Genomic DNA, 21,814 nt, shown 5'->3' with positions numbered 1-21,814 from the left:
CGATACTGGTTAAGATTTAATAACAATTTTTATTTTTATTTTTCATTTAAAAATACTGACAAGTGTCAAATATAGAGATAAGTGTCAATAAGCACATGAGCCTTTCAAAACAGTCATTTAAGGTAACACTTGTTTCGGTTTAACTGTACACCTATTTTTAATTACCTACCCAATGGGTTAACACTCGGCGAACATCACTTGTTATAGTATCTGCTGAACTTTATTGTATTATTTTTTCTGGTTTTTGTTCCTGTTTTTCAATATCTACAGAATTCTTTTTGAATCCTATATGATCAAAGGGCAGGGAAGTGTCCGATCAAGTACTAGCACTACTATACATATTTGCAGGAACAATCTCAATCGGTTAATAATCCCTATCTTACTATCAATCATATGCGTCTTACCAAATTTCAGTTCCGAAGACAAAAGAGATTCCGAGATGCAGCACTTTAAAAAGCGCAAAATCCCAAAAAAACCTAAATTGACTGAATGAAGAAAATAAAATAAAAAAAAAATATAAAAACACTTCCCGATATCACAGAAATTTCTCACAGAGTTAGCTGATGTTGTGGAAGAAGGGAAAAAATCAAGAAATTGTGGTTAGCATTTGATTGGAGATTTGGGAAAAACCAAGAAGATTATTCTATTATGACAGGATAAGAGAGAACCATTGTTATACAAATTGGTGTGACTCTTATGCTTTGCAGAAATATAGATGTAAGTCTAAGTTTTGTCTATAGGAATAATTTAAAAGATTGTGTGGGATGTAGATGATAACAAAAAAGCCAAAGAGGAAACTTTACAATTCAGCTATGGAATCCTTTATGAGTTAAGGAAAGTGAAAACTAAATTAAGTAATTAGTAGAGCATTAGTATATCGAAAAAAAGTTTTATTTTTAATTTTAAATTGTTCATCAGGCAAATATTACTTTACAAAACGCAGCGAAATCACCAACAAATTGAAAAAAGAGCTAAGTTTTGGTGTATACAAAAAACCTTAGTAATAAGTCTACCGCCTAAACTAATGAGTTCTAAAAATTCAACTATTTCTAAATTTACTTAGTTTTACCATGAATTTATTTTTCGATTATCAAAGCAATTTTTTTATAAGGACGGATAATTATGTGTTATCTGCTTTTTAGTATTCTAAAACTTGGTAAGTAAATCCATCTAGTTTAAGCTAGTAATCACTTAGAAACCGTTATCACTATTATTAAAAAAGGGCTTCGATGTAACCTTGTGAAAAAATAAATTCATTTTAAACTCTAGTAAATCACGTACTATATTAATTGTAACAAGTGGAGCAATGACTTTGAAAAATTGTATGATATTTTGCAATCACTAACCAGCAGAAGGTGTAGTATTGATTAGAGATTTCAATGCAAGAACTGGGAATTTTAAAATTACAACAACAAATAACATGACCAACCCAGTGATTTTATATAGAAATAAACAGACAAAAGTCAATATGTGTCATATACATGTAACAAGAATGGACTCGATACGTTACAACTATTACAATTATATGACCTATAAATACTTAATGGTTGCACACAAGGTGGTATGGATGGACATTACACGTTCAATGGAAGACAAGGCAAATCTGTCATCGATCTTTGCACTGCCAATAATGACTGAATTGACCGGCTTAAACACTTTAAAGTTCAGTGCAAGCAGTATTCTGATCATATGCCTATTAAAGTAGAAATCGCGAACACTTCACAAACGACAGAAACCCATCTGAATCTATTACCTCGACTTTGCTGGAAAAATGAATCATCTACCCTATACCAACATTCATTGGATGAGTTTCTTTTAAACAGTAACGCTTCATCAGAACTGCTGGAAGTTCTCACTAGTAAGTTGGCTGAATACATACAAAATTCAACGCATAACAAATTACTTTCACCCAACTTAAAATTTAAGCAAAAATGGTTTGACTATGACTGCTACAAAGCTTGGAAAAAATCGTTTGCACTTCTGAAAGCACTGCCGTCATCAAAAGATCTTTAATTAAGAAGCTGATGGTATCTGGAAGTGAACGCAAGTTATAAAATGTTATGTATGAACCAAAATATGCTTATGATAATAAAAAAACAGCTGAACTAGGACTAACAAAAAACCCAAAAGACTTCTGGGAAATTGCGAAAGAAATTAACGGAACTAACTATAAAATAGGTGCGGTTATTTCTATAGAAACCATTGCCACTCACTTTAAGCTTCTTCCCTATATCAATTGCAGCTTTACAACTTTCACTGCGGATCCTTTAATCGCTGACCAAATATAAGAAACAAAGCAAAAATCAACAAGGCTCCTGATAAAGATGGAATTCCTTAAAAATGCGACCCCTTCTCAACCATTTAAAAGTTATTTTCAAAAAAATCTTTATGAAAATTTTATAGAAATTTCATAAAGAAACTTTTCAGTTTAGAACTTGTCGTATTTTGATATTTTATTTTATTACTTTTGTGGTAGACTTATAACTTAGGTTTCTTGTATACATCTTTAATCCTTTTTCTAGATTAATGTTTTTGTTGTAATCTTTTTTCGCCAACCAATGTCACAAAGCTAATAGAGATCACGTCCCCATTAAAATGCAATATGAATTAAAAAAAATTCAAAAAGTAAAAAAAGAAATGTAGGTATAACAAATTGTTCACATTTCTATACGAAATTATGGTAATCGTTCCAATTCATTCTTTTGAAAATTTTGTCATTTCTTGACAGTTCCTAGGATGTAAATCAAAGATTTTGTATGTGTGTGTAAGCACGTACGTTCAAAGGTTCGGAATATTTTGTTTCCTCGGCTATATCCAAAGATACAACCTTTCTTTTACAATAAATAACATCAAAAGATACAAGAAGGACTTCTAATGAAATTTATAAAAGAAATACTAGTAGTTTAAAAATAAGTGAACAAATTGATTGATCCCAAATATCTACGATACAATATAAGTATCGAATCAATTTAATCAACGATTTTTTAAATTAAAAAAACTGACACAATATTTATCACAGCAATTTTTTACGACCAAATAATAACATTACCTTCACAAAAATGTCTGATCTCTTATACGGAAAAGAGATCCATTTGACAGATTTGTTTGCAAAGAAATAACAACCTACAAAAATGACTTACTTAAATTGCTCCAAATTAATTTTCTACTAGATTATTTTGCAAAAAATTAAGATATTGGAATATTGATGCATACTCCGGACTTCATTACGTTCCTATTTACAGAACTTTTTTAATAAAATGAAATTACATTAATCTATATAAATTGTCTTCTTTTTCAGTTGTATATTATACTTGTCCGACCAGAACGAAATGTGCGTCAAAGCATGATGACCCCACGGTATGGAATGCATCGTGGTACTGGAACAGGTCCTTCTTCAATGATGGCAGCTGCTGTAGTAACAGCTGCAACATGTGCCCAAGAGGAAAATATTCAAAAACATATAACACCCACAACTATAGGTAAGATTACAAAAACAAAATACCTACGAATACAAATTTTTAACAAGTCTAACAAATTTCGCAAACAAGATCTTATGGTGCATAGAAAAATATCACAATACCTTACTGTAGTTCAATCTTATGTTGCGTTTATATCTTCTTTAGTTAACAAGTTTAATTACGCTTTTTTTAATTTTGTTTCTTAAGCTCTTTAATGTTTATGTATACTTATTAGGTTTCCGAATGTTTTATTTTAATTCGATCCAAAAGTTTTTTTACTGAAATATGTTTTTTCCTTTAACATACCAACAGGTCGTTGTTGATAGGGCATCTCAAACATCAAACTTTTTCTTAATAAATGCGTTACGTCACTTTAAGGTACATAGTTTCTATATTTTAAAACCTTCCTTTCAAAATACTGGAAGTCGAACTATTTGATGGCATTATTAACTTGAAAAATGCAATAAAATAAATAAAGGTTAATAAATAATAAATACGTCCGCTTCAATTAATTTCAATTTTATAGCATAAGTACAACAAAAATTGCAAAAACCATAAAACCGAACCGAATGACATTTTTAAAAATTATCAGTACCCGTGGATGGCGTGATGGCAAGTGTGTAAGACTATCATGCCAGATGTCTTGGGTTCGATTCTTCTGTGCCATCTTAAGTTTTCTTTCAATGGTACTGCTTCTTGCGAGGAATTGACAAATCCTCCAAGAGTAATTTTATAATGAAAAGTACTTTCTCAAATTAGCCGTTCGGATTCGGCTTAAAACTGTAGGTCCCCTCTATTCCTCACAGCATTACTCGAACACAGGAATGGTTGAGAGTTGTAAGCCCTAGGCCCTAGTTCTCGACGTACTGTAGCGCCACCTAATTTATTTAATCAAACATTTAAAAATTATCACAACTTTAATATACATATTCTGATATTAATATTTTCAGACGAAACTAAACTAACATCTGTGAAACTCTGCGAAATGGCAACACAAACTATCGCTCTATCAAACATATTTACAAACGCAACATTGACGAACACCTACCAAAATATTCCTTTTGTTGATCAAATTGTGCCAAACCTGAATGAAGTTCTGTTAAATCGCAATAACTACATAGAACACGAGGTGATAAATAATAATAAAATAAAAAGTAACACTAACAGTAACGGTAACGGCAACAACCGTTGCAATCAAAATCAACCTATAAAGTCTTCACCCATTGAAGATGGTGTAGAGTCAAAAGTGAATCAAAACCATGCGTCAAAAGACCAAACAAACCCAACTCACACGATATCAGCAACAACAACAATTAGTGAAAATAATGTAATAGCAACAAGCTTATAGCAAGGCGATATCAACAGAACTAGCAATGCAGAAGCGGAAGGAAAACAAGATTGTGAGCTAAATAAAGCTGACGACAACGGTTGTTCTGAGAACGCCAAGCGGCATGCAATTCCCGTATAGAAACTTTAGTTATGTTGTTAAGTAAACAAGATAGAGGAACAAAATGTAACATGTAACATATTTTTAATGAGTTAGAGGACTTTAAGACAATTTACACTAGAACGTTGTTTTTATATGAAAAATGTGAACAAATAACATATGTTAAGCTGAATACCATCACCATATGTACATAACATAAGTGAAAGGTATCCAAAGCTATAAAGAAGAAAAAGCAATTGTAAAAATGTAAATACATATATTCTTCCAAAAGTTTAAATATTGTAAAAATTATAATTGATATTAATTTTGTACCGTTACATGCTAATTAAGTTTCTGGTAGGCCTATTTATTATTTCTTAGCCAAATGGCTTTCTTTGTAATTTCGGAACTGCTTTGTGAGCACAAGTTTAAAAAATATGTTTTCTTATTTTTAAGCGAAAAGCGTTCTCGATACATAAGTATGTAGTTGCAAACATTATTATAGATTACCTAATTCAGTTTTGAAAAAAAAACTACAATATGCTATTTTGGCACCAAAAAGCAGTGGATCAAATCCGCAGGGACCGATCATTATAACAACCCTACATTTAAATATCTGCGGCCGTAATTAATAACGTCATTGCACAAAATAGGAATGTACAGGGTCATGTGTTAAACAATTTAATTTAATAAAACCACGTCTTTGCTCTATGAACTGCAGACATTTTGACGCCGACTTAAGGCTTAATATCTCAGATTACTTTTAAATCATGTTCCATGAAGATTTCACGACTTTCTTACTTAGAAATGATGTGCTTTTAAAAATCAAATCCATTTTTTTAATTATTCAAACAAACAATCGATACCCGTGGATTGGTATTAAGTGCGTAGACTGTCATGTGAAAGGTCTTATTTTCAATCCTTTCCTGTGCCACCTAAAAATTTTGTTCCCTGACATGACTCGTACAAAGTAATAGTTGAGAGTTTTAAGTCACTAGACCTTTAAGGACTGTCGCGTCATCTGATTTATTAATTTTTATTTTTTTTATAAAATGATTTGTTTTTACCAATGATTACTTTTAATTTTGTATTATTATTTTCATATTGCTTCTAAATTGCTTTCGGACTTTAAGTGTCAAATGCCATTTAAGTAATAATGATTAATTTGTCAAAACTACGAAATAAAATTTGAAAAACAAAATGTAATAACAGATATATTGCTGTCTAAAATAGTCCCCAACATTATTTAGAGAGTTATGCATGTAAATCCCCTTAACTTAATTATCAAATGTATCTAAAATGTTTTTTCTGCATGAAAAATTCGATTCAAATTATTTTGCAATTCTCTGAGTATAAGAGGCAATATTTAAAACTTTTTCCAGCATTGCAACATTTTTCGCTGATTTGCGTTCATATGTGAAAACAACACAAGAAATGTTAGCTTTTATTAAGGAATTAAAAAATATAAAGGTAGAAGAACATCAGACATGGGCACCGCCATCATTTTTAACATACATGACATTTGTAAAAAAAAACATGCCCACCTTGACTGATTTTTTTTTAAAATCATTTATCAATCATTTTCATTAACAATAGTATCGATTGATTTAAAAGATAGCCCGGTAACAACTGTTGTATCTGAAAGTTAATTTCGTCAACATCCACATTTTTGGATGCCAAAATAGTCCAGTTGTAATTGAAGTAATAATCTGAATCAATTGATGTTTTTTCCTGAAAAACATTGCAGAAATTGTGTGGCAGTTTAATGCATTGCGTATTTGGTTGCAGTTCTATATTATCGTTCCCGATATCTAGTAATTGTTCAGAAAATATTTGTTGTGACGGATCATTTTACAATAGTACGCGCAAGCTTATGGCCAATCGAAGCGTTTCAACATTTCGCCATTTTATCCGCGGAAGTAGAGCGATGTATATCCGGTAAGGTCTTCTGTAAATCACTTGACGAAAGTAAGAGAGCACCACCAAAAAGTTTATCACTGCCGTTTAAATCTTGCATAATCCCGTTGGATTCATAGGGGTTATTCTATTAAATTGTAGCTTATATGAAACGTTTGGAAGTTTTACACAGCTTCATCTATTGAAAACTTATTCAATCAAGTCAACAGATGTCTATATCATCGTTTGGAGCTAACACATAATTGTGACTGTCAAATAATAGACAAATTATTTGCAATAGCTTCCATTGCTTTACATTTACCTTAAGATACTTATGAGAAGGTTAAAGTATCTGCTGTCTGAAAAAGCCAACAAACTTAGACCAACAGCTGGTTCTGTTGTGATATCACATCGATAAAGGATCTTCACTACTCGAAAAGATAATTTCGAGACAATAAATGACGAGATTTCTCACATCACTGAAATTATTAGACACTGTGTGGCCGTTAGAACAGATTTGAAAGTGAGGAACTATTTCTCCTCCTCCACCTCCTCTTCACCCATGAAGTTTGTGTTAGATTCCGCATAAAAGTGATTCGCTTTGCATAATAAAAATGACTCATTATTTCAGGTAGACGCGGTTTGCTGCCACAATTTATGACCAATACGTAATACAGGCTTTTACCCAATTTATTAGTGAGCTTGTTTAAGTACTTTTGTAAGAGTTCTTTCAGTGTGTTTAGACGCTTTCTATACGCATTCGGTCTCCATATAGAAGTATAAATATAAAGGCTCCGGAGACGATGAGACTTTTAATTTAGATATACATACATAGTCTTTGGCAATAGTTGCGGAGCGTCTATAATGACATATAGAGGAATTATTAATCTGTGCACCGCGAAAGGACCGATGAAATGTTGGTATTCCATCACCAACATTAAAGAGGAATATGTGGCCTTACTTGCACACTTATTCGAGATATTAAGGTGGAAAAAGGTTTAATTTTTTTTACATTGTGTTTGCTTTACTTCGATCGTTATTAATAGTATTGTTTAACAGTTTCCCAGAACAAAATTCTAACCAAATAATCAGTTCGACTTCAAAAGTGATCTAGTTCAATGCAACTTCATTCATATGTACTTCAATTTTAATTGCAGTAATCAGATTAGTAAAATTTTACAATTTATTTTCTAATGTTGTTAATTTTAATAATTTATAATAAATAAATGCGTTAGCCTGCAGAGCTTTAAATTTTCAATGTTAAAATAATTAAAAAATATGACTTATAGATAATGCTTGTGGCATAGATGTTCTTAGCTTATATATATTATCTATACATACAAAAATTGGCTATATATGATAGTTTACAAAATGCTTATATGTATTAAAAGAATAAAATGTGATATTCCTTGATTTTTTCGAATAGTTTAATACAATTTAATAATGTAACAAACTTTACTAGCCATTTAAATCAATTTTTACTGGGTTAATCTAAAAATAAGAAAATAGAAACTAAGATTAGTTAGTTACTAAATAAATGCAATTACATTGTCGAAACTTCAACAGTGTTTTGAGTTTAAATATAAGTTTCAAAATCAAATACGTCTAATAATAAAGTTTCAAAAGGGATAAATTGATTAAAATTGGGTTCGCAATTAGTATTCTACAAGCCTTAGTTTTATGAATTTTTTTTTAACATTCGTTTTGTGGATATCCCTTCTGTAACTTCAATTATTATTCTCAACACGAACATTTGTGATTTGTGTTGATTAACAAATGGTGATTAAATTTGGAAGGTGTTCATTTTGTGTTCCCAGAGCCCAGAACCCACAAATGAAAATTCCGAAAAACCTATATCTAAAAAATAACTGTTTTATTTTGTGTTTGTTATAAATATGTACTAAATCTAATTAATTACTAATTAAGAAAAACTCATTTTATGTAAACAAAAGAAAATAGAATACAATGCACTTAAATTTGAGAATATTATTAACTGCATTGCAAACAAGTCTTCTTTATTAATCGAATATTAATTTTATGTTGTAAGGTTGTTTTTAATAAAAGTACAAATTATAAAAGCAACTAAGTTGCTATGACACTGAACGCAAACTTAGCACAGATACATATGACTCAAATTCGTGATTATCGTGTCTAATATATCATTACTTAAATGTAAACTGTAGTTTATAATAATAAACATAATAATAATAATAATAATAATAATAATAATAATAATAATAATAATAATAATAATAATAATAATAATAATAATAATAATAATAATAATAATAATAATAATAATAATAATAATAATAATAATAATAATAATAATAATAATAATAATAATAATAATAATAATAATAATAATAATAATAATAATAATAATAATAATAATAATAATAATAATAATAATAATAATAATAATAATAAAAATGATAATAATAATAATAATAATAATAATAATAATAATAATAATAATAATAATAATAATAATAATAATAATAATAATAATAATAATAATAATAATAATAATAATAATAATAATAATAATAATAATAATAATAAAAATGATAATAATAATAATAATAATAATAATAATAATAATAATAATAATAATAATAATAATAATAATAATAATAATAATAATAATAATAATAATAATAATAATAATAATAATAATAATAATAATAATAATAATAATAATAATAATAATAATAATAATAATAATAATAATAATAATAATAATAATAATAATAATAATAATAATAATAATAATAATAATAATAATAATAATAATAATAATAATAATAATAATAATAATAATAATAGTAATAATAATAATAATAATTATAATAATAATAATAATAATAATAATAATAATAATAATAATAATAATAATAATAATAATAATAATAATAATAATAATAATAATAATAATAATAATAATAATAATAATAATAATAATAATAATAATAATAATAATAATAATAATAATAATAATAATAATAATAATAATAATAATAATAATAATAATAATAATAATAATAATAATAATAATAATAATAATAATAATAATAATAATAATAATAATAATAATAATAATAATAATAATAATAATAATAATAATAATAATAATAATAATAATAATAATAATAATAATAATAATAATAATAATAATAATAATATAATAATAATGCAAATTAAAATGATACCAATTTCATTCAAGCCCAAAGAATGTTTCTGTAAATGTTAAAAATAAAATAAATAATAACAAATAAAAAGGAATTACAAATGTCTTTTATTTATTGATGCCTCATGACACTTTCTAGTTAGAAGGCGAAGGATTAAGGATGGGAAAGAAAACTGGTAAAGCTTATACAGTACAGTTAAATGTTCATAAAAGCATGATGTTAAATTAAACGTTTTGAAAGGCACTTTTTCGTATGTGTTTTGTGTTTTTTATTGACAAAATAAAAGGCATCTTACTGTAAAGGTAAATTAGCTGAAGGTAAAATCATTGGAATTTTGCTGCTACAGGTAACTTTGGAGGTTCGAGACACTTAAGCGAGAACCTCTTATCCAAGTTTACTGTATTCGAATCGAATCAACCAACAATATGAAGGTTAAACTGGATGTTGAAGATTTTGAGTGTTGTTCCCGGTTTGTTCCCCGCTGTTCCAAGTTTTTTTTAATACCCAAAAAGACAGGTTTTATATCCCGATATTGTTTATAGTTCTTTCTAACAATGTTCCCAATTTTTGGAACCCTATGATCAAAATTCGGAAACATTTTTTGAACACTTTTCATACTTTAAATCAATTCTAGGTAACCAATCTCTGTAACAATTAAGAAGAGCCCCGGAAAAATTGTTCCACCATTGATTTCCATATGTGCTTTAGATCTTTATTTTTTAACAATTTTGAATTAATTCTTGAATCAAATTGGTTCGAGTGATTTCGGACAAGAAATTATTTTGGTGGGAGTGCCATAGGTGTTTTTTTTAACGTACGTACTACCTATTTTTAAAGTTCCTAATTTTAAGGACCTTTAGGTCATTGCCAAAAGAATATGGTTTTGATTTAATTAGCTTTATTTTTTGGAGGGGAGCACTGTAGGTAATTCAAAAATTATCATTTTTAAAAAACTCAAAAAACCTTGAGTTATTTCTTTAAGAAGCGTAAGTATTAAACTAACAAGTCAAAAATTATCTTTTTCGTTGCGCCTATGGAGATAAATATAATTCTTACAAATTTTACAGAATTTAAAAACATTGAGATGTTTCTTTAAAGAGCTTAAGTAGTAAACTAGTTTATTGGTCAAGCTTTTATTTTGCTCATTATATACATTAAAATGCTCAATAAATTAAAATGTATGGTATTAAAACCAATTGGAAGATATTTTTCTATTTTTGAACGGAATTCTAGTGAAATATCTTTTAAGAATTAACGTTTCAATACTTTAACTTTTTAAAACAATGACAAGATTTAAATTATTTAAATACTTTTTGAAATTTTAATAATTTGCTTTTTATTTTGAGACAATTAATATATTAATTACAAAGCTTCGGCTCCTTAATAGTTTTTCGATATTTTTTTAAATTATAATTACCTTGTCGTCAAAATCGAATCATACAAAATGTGGATATTGCTAACACAATAGATTGTTAAGCTTTAAATACACCTTTACATAATATGTTCTCTATTATATTCCACAGAACAGTATCTGTAGTCCTCAAGTTTATGTATATAAAATAAATCTTTTTCGAATCTTCTTTTGTTATCACTAAGACGAGCCATGAAAATTCCCCGTTTATGTTAGATAGTTCTTCATTTCCCTTACCTTCGAAATAAAAAAGAGTTCTCTGTTTTACTAGAGGATGATGTAACCGAACTAATTGCCTTAACAGTCCCCTAGGTGTTGATGAAAATATCCATTATTCTTTTTTTGTTTGATTCCAATTCGAATATTTTGCAAAGTCGGGTAGCCCAATAAAGATATAAAAAGACTCGGACAAAATTCCGGACTAGACTCCGCATTTCAACTTTAAGCCATTAATAAAGATAATCGTATCGAGATATTTTGCACCAAACATTGGAACAATTAAATTTAAACAAAACAAACCAAAGATACTTGAGATACCTTTGTTGTATATATAATTTGAAGTATCTAAAATTGAAACCATTTATGTATTTCTGATGATTTATTTACAGAATAATAAGTACCTAGCTATTGCAATATATTTTATTTTTTATTTATTTTATTTATTTCATGATGTATATGCTAACACGGTAAGATTAATCTTATAAATTCGTGAAAGTTTATATCTATTATGTACATTGTTCAAGTTTAATTATTTAAAAAAAAGAGCAAAATTTAACTTTGATGATTTTTAAATATCTAAATATAATTTTAATGAATTCAAAAAAAAAAGAATACAAACAAGAAAAATAGAACGGGAATTTATGAGTTAGGATGAAAAAAAGGGGAAAAGAGGTTAATAGTGACAGAAAAGATAGAGGAGAAAAGAGGAGAAAAATTAGAAGTAAGTTGCTTTGAATAATAAAGAAATCTCTATTTTGAAATCGACGCGCGTTGTTTATTTCTCGCAGATGAGGTGTGAGTGAATTCCAAAGGCGGATTGCAGCTATAAAAAATTGTCTTTCAGATGTAAGACATTGGAAACGGGGATATATTAAAAAATTTGATCTGTTTGATCCTTTATAATTTTGCCATTCAGCATAAACATGCTGGTTTTAAAATTTAGAAACGCATGAGCAAGCCATGTAGAACTATACCTACAGTCCCTGGCTTTATTATAATAACTATTAGACGCACTGCAGAATTTTTATAATTATTAGATTATACGCAATGTTTTTAACGTTCAAGAATGGATGTATGGTTACATTTGTATGCAAGATGGAGCTCCATGCCACACAGCCCAGGTTATAAAAACTTATTTGTGGGAAAAAACATCCTTATATTGAACTGGCCGGGAAATACCCATAATATGAACACAATTGAGGTGATGAAAAGGGAAGTAGCTAAAGATGCGACCACTTATTGAAAGAGTAATTCACAAATGCAGGAGACAGTCAGATCAAGGATTGACAGTATGCCGCGCAGAATTGAGGCTCCTATTAAAGCAATAGAAAAAATTACAAAAATAACAAGAAAGAAACTGAAAATATTAATTTAAAAAAAAGTCTTTAAATCTGTTGCTTTATTTCTAGGAAATATGACTAGTTTATATTCTGCATACAAAATTATTTAAATGCTTTACAATATTAGAAAACCTGATTAAATTAGCCGGCACTTAAGATTTTGCATAAAATATAAAGTGCGTCTTATAAAATTGCCAGGGACTGTAAAGGAGTAACAGGAACTGCAGGCCTTCTATGTCTTCCTAGTCCAACGAACTAACTATTATACCACGGGTACTACAGTTCCTCCTTACTTGATACTTATTGTTTATTTTGGGAAATGTACATAATATCTTAATGAAGTATAACCTATGTGTAATTCTGATGTAGAAGCTTTATTCTTGAAAAGTTTCAATAAGATCCATTCAGTACTTTTTTCGCTGAAGATTAACTAACACCTATACGAACTTTCTCGTTCATATTTTTAGTAGGACAATTTAGATTTTTTTAAACATTAAAATATGCAAGTTTCTGTTGTTCTTCTCAGACTTTGTGTGCACACTCAAGAACTGATGTTCTTCAATGAAAATATATACTTTTTACTTTTACTGAGAAGCTTTTTCATGTTAATTTTTCATATAAGATATAGTTGTATTTTTAATTTAAATTAGGTGATTTACTCTACTGAAAGATTTTACAAAATTCGTATACACCACATCCATTTTTCATCGCTTTTTTAGTTAAACACATTTCTTAGAAAAGCAAGCCAAATTTGTGGAGGTTGATCGGCCACTGAAGAATCCAAGTTATGAATTAGAAATATGATTTTTAATAATTTTACTTTTACAAGTTTACGAGTATCTAAAATTTTTGGAACAATAGCTAGTTTGCTTATTGGACGATAGTTTATTATCCTATTATCACCAGACTTAAAAATACGATTGATAGTGGAAATGTTTCACTCATATAAGAAAACACCACAAGAAAGAGATTGATTATAGATAAATTGAAGCGGTGAGCCCAAAGTTTCAAAGCAGTGCCTTAAATCAATAACTACTATAGCAAAACAGGAATACATACTTTTTCCTAAGGCGAGAATATATAATGAAATATATTTGGGTTTTTAGATAATTGATACTTTTTAAAAGCATTACTTTAAGCATTCCTTACTTAACTTACGCAACCTTACATTAGACCACGGAGGATGCGAGTTCATTCTAGTTAGAGATCGCAGAACAGAAGAAGCCAATTCTCTTCCAAAAATATCTAAAAATAATTTAAAATTACTTTTTAAGCTACGGTTAGAGTTTAATTGCCAATTTAAATTACGAAACCTTTCATTCAAATTATTTAAATTAATTAAATTAAATTTATATTTAAAAGTTATAAAGCATTAAAATTATTATAGCAAATAGTTTTGATACAAATTGACAGGGCAACATGGTGGATGGAATTTGAAAACAAAGGGATGTAACAATGGATGCATTATCCTCATTAATGAAGACAAGGTCTAGCATTCTATATAAAGAGTTGCGACTTAATTTCAAATAAAAATCTCCAATTACATAAGTAGATGTATTAATATTACTCTCAGAAAAATTAGAAATAATGATTTCAATATTTAATAAATGAGAATAATATAAAGATGATGGAGAATTAGGGGGAATATAACACAAACAAATCAACAATTTACTTCCAGAATCTCCTTCAATAAAAATACATATATGTTTAATGATATTCTCCTCTGGAGATGAACTGTTTGGATAAATAAAATATGCCACCAGCGGTCTCCGAAGAGCGGTCTACATCTAAAATCATGACGATCTCGACGAAATAATGAAAATTCCGATGCATCCAATATCTCCTCGTTACTTATTTCGTTAAATAACCATGTTTCCACAAACGCAAAAATATCATATTCGGACGAATCAACAAGAGCAGAGAGGTCTTTGAGTTTTCCTCTTATTCCGCCCATGTTTTGGTAATACATTGAAAATTCATTGTTGTTTAAATTAATGCATTCAGTCCTTGCCCCTGATCTACTTCCCACTGTCCTGGAATTTTCACAAGTTCTTCGTTTTTGGTCCGTCTCTAGGAATGAAATCCCTGACGACATTATTCTTCGGGCAATTTGAACCAATCAATACTAACTTAAAGTTATTAGCTAGAATTCCAACTTTAAAGTTTATAAATTTCAAACTCATAGCATCTTTTTTAAAAAGTTTTAAGCATTTTATGGAGGATACATCGACAACTATTTTCCCAGCAACATATCTTGATAAACATTCCGCAGATGTAGAAGCATCAAATTTTGAAACATGAAGCCATTTGTGAGTGACAACAACATCAAGACCTTCGGCAACATCTTGTCCACGAACATGAACATTTTATTTTTCATTTTGTATTTTAGTATTCTGTCTTAGAGACTCAGAACATTTCATTTAGAAATGTCAATAACCTTATTTATCTCTTTTCCAGTAAGTGGTCAAAATACTGAATCTTTGATCTTTATCGCTATTTATTAATTATCACTAATTCCTTGCCTTCATAAAGTAGTTTCCTTTTTTTACATTCTTGACAAAAAAAGAATGTGTTTCAGCAATAATGCATATGATGGTGATGATAGAAATATGTATTATGTAGCCTTTGTTTAAGTTTGAATATATTTAAATTGCTTCAATTCCTTTTATTTTGTATTTGTTTTTCTTTACCAAATAAGTGTATTGCTGATAATGGACCACAGTTGTTCTAAATACATTCGATTTCAATACAAATAATATAATGTAGAAGTAAATTTTTTTGTTTTCATTTTATTTTTCTACTGTTTGTGGTCAATAAGGTGTATCATATTCTTGCTCAATAACTTAATTTGAGCTCAATATCTCGGATTTCAAATGACCTTTATTTGATTCGTGTTGCAAGTCTAATGTCATTTTTAATTTGATACTAAACTGGTATATGTGCTGTGCACCCTTGCCCACCATCACCACTCACCGAAATATTTCTTTATACAACACCATACATTTTTATTAATATGTCACCAATAAGGTTCCTTTATCCAAGAGTATTTCTCTACAGATTAGCGCTCTGATAGTCTGTCACCAACAAAATAAAAACAGATTATTAAATGATTCAGCAGTGAGAAAAGTTTCATCTGCAAGCATTCTGTGCTTTGATTTCGTTTTCGCTACTTCAATCAGTTTGACGCTCTCCAAACAAATTGATTTTGCTTTCAAACCTATTTATATGCAAGTGAAATAACTACAACAAAAAAGATAATAATTTTATTTGTGGACCAAACAATTTTCTTTTTTCATTCTTAAAAGTAAAGTCGATTTATCAAGTCAAATTGAGAAATTCGTAATTACTTGATTTCGGTGGACATTCCAGAAGAAATAAGGTTTTGTTTATGTTTAAATGCTTTAAAATAGTTTTTGCTTTTGCATTAATAATAAATCAATGGCATACAGTTTTGTAGAGAATTAATGGACGTTTCATTAAGAAAATATCGGTTTAAAAGATCATGATGATGTTCGAGAGTGTTTATATAAAAATAGTTTTTCTAATAGCATTTGCTTCTGCTGGTGTTTTTCCACATTCTCATTCAACAACATACTACGAATATAAATTTATCAGAGAGGAAAAAACAAGCCAACCAAATGATTCGAACGACTGGTGGAAAACAGCATCATTTTATCAAATTTATCCAAGGTCATTCAAGGATAGCGATGGCGACGGCGTTGGTGATTTAAATGGTAACTTCAAACATAGTTTATCTGTGGTATATAGAATAGTTAGTAATTCATATAATAAAGTTTAAAACAAATATTTGTTTTCGAAAACAAATTGTTTTTGAAAGCAATTCATCTTGTACAAGTTGATGATGTGCTACGCCGGCGGCCGGCCGCCGGGCCGGCCAAATCACTTAGCACCTGAGTTTAGAATTGTATGAATGGATTGATTGAAGGTGAGCTGCTGATATACGTATGTATTATTATTAAGAGTAACAAATATGATAATTTTGCGTGACCTCCAGGTAATAACTAAGCTTTTGCATTTGCCTATCACAAAACATACATTTTTCATTTCAGGATTATTTTTTCAAGATATGATTTTTTTTTCTCTAAAAAATCAATTTTTGTCATTTTAACTCTAAAATGTCAATTGGTATTTTCATTCATCTATTTCAACATTGTTGAATGCTAAAATAATATGGCATGTGTAAATATGAGTTTATAGTCTCAACATATTTTAAAATTTTATCACTACAGTTGCTTTCAGGATGGCATAATTTGTCTATACTTTATGTGATTCTAGATTTTTTGAAGTTAACAATTATAAATTAAAGGTTTTTAAATGATCATGTTTTTATAAGTTGCTGGTAATTTGAAATACAATTAATTTATTTTTAAAAGGAAGATATTTTAATAACTTTTGCTTTCGAATATTTTGTAACATTTAACAGAAAACAAAACAAACCCTTTTTTTTAATTGCGACCAAATCTGACAAACATTAATATTTTTCAAATGAGTGGCAAAATTCCTATGCAATTAACAGAAAGGAGTTCATATTGCGATCTGATAGAATCAATAGTTTTAAAGTTATTACCTGAGGTGCTCATAGAACAAAACGTTGACAAGTAATCCTTAAGGTCTAATTAAAAACTTTTTTGTAGCATTTACCGTTCAAAAGTTACAGACTATTGACTTTAAGTTGAGGTTTCGATCGAAAATTGTATTCAATTGGATCCAAATTGTCGGATAATTTGCCCAAATTTATTCTAATGTAACAAACGAATTTAAAAGTTTAAATCGATTTAATTTTACACGTACAGTAGAGAAATTTGAATAAATAATAAGTAAAAAATATGTAATTTTTTTTCTCCAAGCATGCATCGTCTTTATTAATCATACATTAACTTGAAACACTTCAAACAAGGCTCTGTAACTGGAGACTTGAGAAATCAAAAGTCAATATTTGTGTTTATTGCGAAAATGTAATTTAAACAATAAAATGTCATAACCGAACAATTCGCTCTTGGTAATTTTACCTATCAAATCCATTTTGACAAAAAATGTAAAAATTTAAAAAATAAGATTTGGGGAACAAATATTTGTAGCAAATTAATGTGCGCCAAAAGCCTAGTAGGTTTAATTGAGACAAGAAGGTTAATTTCCTTTTTTAGGTATTTTTTTAAATTGCCCTTCCTGCTTAAACAGGTGAAATGGGCCCCTACTTCCTTACTGTTTGTGTTTGACTACCGCATTAGTCAATACGACAACCGTAATTTCACAATTTTGATAATACTATTTTGAAGAAGCTGAAAAATAGCCAGCAAAACGTCGGGTAACAGAAGATGAATTAGTTTTTTATTAATTGCATCAAGAATATTGATCATTAAAGCCCAATCAAACAAACATTATATATTAAATCAAGAACTTATGATCCAACAACCAAACCCATACAAAAAATTTCGTTCTTTTAGGAATACGAGAAAAACTACCCTACTTGAAGGAAATCGGAATTACTGCAACATGGCTTTCGCCTATTTTCAAATCACCAATGGCTGACTTTGGATATGATGTTGCAAATTTTACTGCAATTGACCCAATATTTGGTTCCATGGATGACTTTGATGCACTTATTAAAGAATCTAAAGAACTTGGTGTGAAAATAATTTTGGATTTTGTACCAAATCACTCAAGTGACGAATGTGAATGGTTCAAAAAGTCAATTGATCGTGATCCTGAATTTAAAGACTTTTATATATGGCATCCAGGTAGAATTGTTGATGGTGTCCGCCAACCACCCACAAATTGGGTAAGTGTTTTTCGTGGCAGCGCATGGAAATGGAATGAAAAACGTTCAGAATATTACTTGCATCAGTTCGTAGACAAGCAACCTGATTTAAACTACCGTAATCCAAAAGTTAAAAGATACATGAATGTAAGTTGAAATTTTGTATTTGTTCACGAAAATTAAGAATCTTTATTTCATACAAAAGGAAGTGCTGCGATTTTGGTTAAAAAAAGGGGTTTCAGGGTTTCGAGTCGATGCTGTACCTCATGTTTTTGAAATTGCTGCTGATGCTGATGGAAATTACCCTGATGAACCTCGTAATGACTGGGTTACCGATCCTGATGACTACGGGTATGTTGATCATATATACACAACAAATCAACCAGAAACCGTTCAGTTAGTTTATGAATGGCGCAAAGTACTCGATGACTACAGAGCTGAAAATGGTGGCGAAGAAAGGTTTATACTTAAGGAAGTTTTTCGCTGTCTTAAAAATAATGAACATTTTTTCTGCGTTTTCCAGAATTCTTATGATTGAAAGCTGGTCTGCTGTTGAAATAGTAATGGAATATTATGGCAACGCCACGGCAGATGGTGCACAAATTCCATTTAATTTCTTGATAATAAGCTCTCTCACAAATGAATCGAATGCTTATGACTATGCAGAAGTAATTAACACTTGGATGAACAAAATGCCAAATGGTCGAACACCAAATTGGGTAGTAAGTGAATAAAATACCTATTTCAATTGCAGAGTTGAAATGTGGTTGTAGTGGTTTTTCAATCCTCATATAGTGCCGGATATAGTTTAGTCAATTTGTTAACTACCTTACTCTTTTCCTTGAGGTTTTTTTTAAAGTAGTAGCTCTAGTAAAAGGATTCCAAATTGTGCCCATTTTTTCGAAAAAGGTTACTCTAACGGCCAATTTCTTGACAAAGTTTTCTCTAAAACTAGGTTTGTTGAAATATTAGAACTCAATTGAGTTCTAACTCCGTTTTTTATCAAGTTCTGCATCGTAAGAACTCTTGTTAAGATCTCAGTCTGAGATGGAACTTCGATTTGTCAGACCCTCAAATTTGGGGGCCTAGGATGTCAGGTAAAAACAATCCAAGAAAATTAAATTCAGTTTATTTGTTGTCTATATTTCACGTCGCAACAAAGCAATATTATGATATGATTTTTTGTGTAAAGGTAATTACGAGACTCATCATATTTGCCCATCATTAAGAGTTTTTTCTTTTATTTGGTGATTTATGTACAGACAGACACAATATAAAATAATATAATTTATTAAAGAATAAACCTCATAATCTAGCCTTCACACTCGAAATTTGAAGTTTAGTGTTTAGTGAAAGCTTTAAACATTAAGATTTAAATTAAAATTTAAAAACAAATTGAGAATTGTAGAACACCAACAATTTTAATTTTTGAATCTGTTTAAATTTTATTGTTTTTTCTTATGTCATACAATATGACAAGGAACTGTAATAACAACTCTTGAAAATAAGCATCTTTTGGCGAATCTAAACGTTCTTGCGTAATCTGAACTGTACCTACCTAGTATAAATTTACATTACTATATCAGTTTTATTTTATTTCATTATATTAGCTTGGAAATCATGATAAAAACCGCGTTGGATCGCGAATGGGCGCAGATCGAATAGACATGTTAAATATGCTGATAAAATGTCTGCCCGGTTGCAGTATAACATATCAGGGTGAAGAAATAGGCATGACTGATGTATGGATCTCTTGGAAGGACACTGTCGACCCTCAAGCGTGTAATTCAAATCCCTCTGTTTATGAAAAAATGTCTCGAGATCCATGTCGAACTCCTTTCCAATGGAATAGTGATAAAAATGCTGGATTCTCAAGTGGCAATAAGACATGGTTACCAGTTTCTGATCTATATCCCCTTGTAAATGTTAAACGGCAGCACGAAATTCCATACAGCCACTTGAATGTTTACAAAGAATTACAGGCTTTACGTTCAGAAAAAGTTTTTACTAATGGACAGGTTGAGATCAAAGCGATAAGCGATAACGTTTTAGCAATTAAAAGGTGAATTCCGTTTATATTACATCTTAACTAAGTTTCAACAAATCAATATTATTTTCAGATCACTCATCAATGAGTACACTTATATTGCGTTGCTAAACATAATGGATGATGTGGAAACTATTAATTTGAATGCAATCTTTGATAATTTATCTAATTATCTTGAATATGTCGTAGTAAATCAAAACTCTTTTCGCAAAAAAGGGGATAAAACATTTACTGATGAAATAATTTTACTGCCAAAAGAAGGTGTTTTATTAAGAACAACCAATAAATTAGAATCTCCAGATAATTATTTTATTTATGAGTTATTAAGTAACAAATAAAAGAACAGATTAAAAAAACGGGGATAGAATTTCAGGCCATCAGATTAATATATGTTTGCTCTGGTCTACAGTAACACTTACTTTATATTTAATGATAATGTTTTATAAATAAATATTTGTTTTGAACTCATTTGGCAAACTTTTTGTATTTCTTAAAAAAGATGGATCATATCGTGGCAACCGCATTGCCCATCGGTAGAAATCCAAAAAATTAAGGAAAGTTAGCTCTTATTGAAACTTGCTATTGAAAAGTGTAATAAGTGATCGCGAAATATTTAGCACCCTTTTTTTTACTTTAACTTATAGGTACATATTTTTAACCCCTTTTTCACACTTTATGTAAGCCCGCAAAATAAATTAAAGGTTCCAAAACGCATAATCTCGGAGTAAATCGTTTATGTCATTCTGTGTAGGATCATCAGCAACATTTCCACTGGATGCAGCAATATTTTTCGACTAAGCGTGCATTGCAATGATGTACAAGCCAGTACAACAAAAGTAACGCTTGCAGTTCGTGATAAGAAGTTTCAATTTAAATAGCTCTTTATTTGGGCAGCTGTCACTCTTCAAGCTGTCATTTTTTCACAAGTATTCATTACACAAATATATATACATATACATTTTTGGACGTCGTCATAAAGCAATGAAAATTTGAAAATGTCGAAACAAGTTAATGATGTGAAGAATCCAACAACTGAGAATTGAAAAG

General features: G+C 29.2%; 2 protein-coding genes across 2 annotated transcripts in view; both read left to right on the top strand.

Moving 5' to 3' along the window:
- Nucleotides 1-8,978, top strand: part of LOC129949367 (metabotropic glutamate receptor 2) — a 60,684-nt gene extending 51,706 nt beyond the window's left edge. The window contains exons 16-17 of the mRNA XM_056060772.1: nt 3,299-3,479; nt 4,409-8,978. Coding sequence (XP_055916747.1) covers nt 3,299-3,479; nt 4,409-4,806 — 579 coding nt within the window. The 3' untranslated portion in view covers nt 4,807-8,978. The remainder of the gene's footprint in view (nt 1-3,298; nt 3,480-4,408) is intronic.
- Nucleotides 8,979-16,070: 7,092 nt separating this feature from the next.
- On the top strand, nt 16,071-21,235 carry LOC129949368 (maltase A3-like). Its single transcript, XM_056060773.1, has 6 exons — nt 16,071-16,675; nt 18,407-18,867; nt 18,926-19,179; nt 19,244-19,442; nt 20,331-20,782; nt 20,841-21,235. Exons 1-6 carry the CDS (start codon nt 16,444-16,446, stop codon nt 21,103-21,105), a joined length of 1,863 nt encoding a protein of 620 aa, XP_055916748.1. The 5' UTR covers nt 16,071-16,443; the 3' UTR covers nt 21,106-21,235.
- Nucleotides 21,236-21,814: the final 579 nt, after the last annotated feature.

This window comes from Eupeodes corollae, chromosome 3, assembly GCF_945859685.1.
Source record: "Eupeodes corollae chromosome 3, idEupCoro1.1, whole genome shotgun sequence".
Taxonomy (NCBI): Eukaryota; Metazoa; Arthropoda; class Insecta; order Diptera; family Syrphidae; genus Eupeodes; species Eupeodes corollae.
This window is presented reverse-complemented; position numbering and strand designations above follow the sequence as displayed.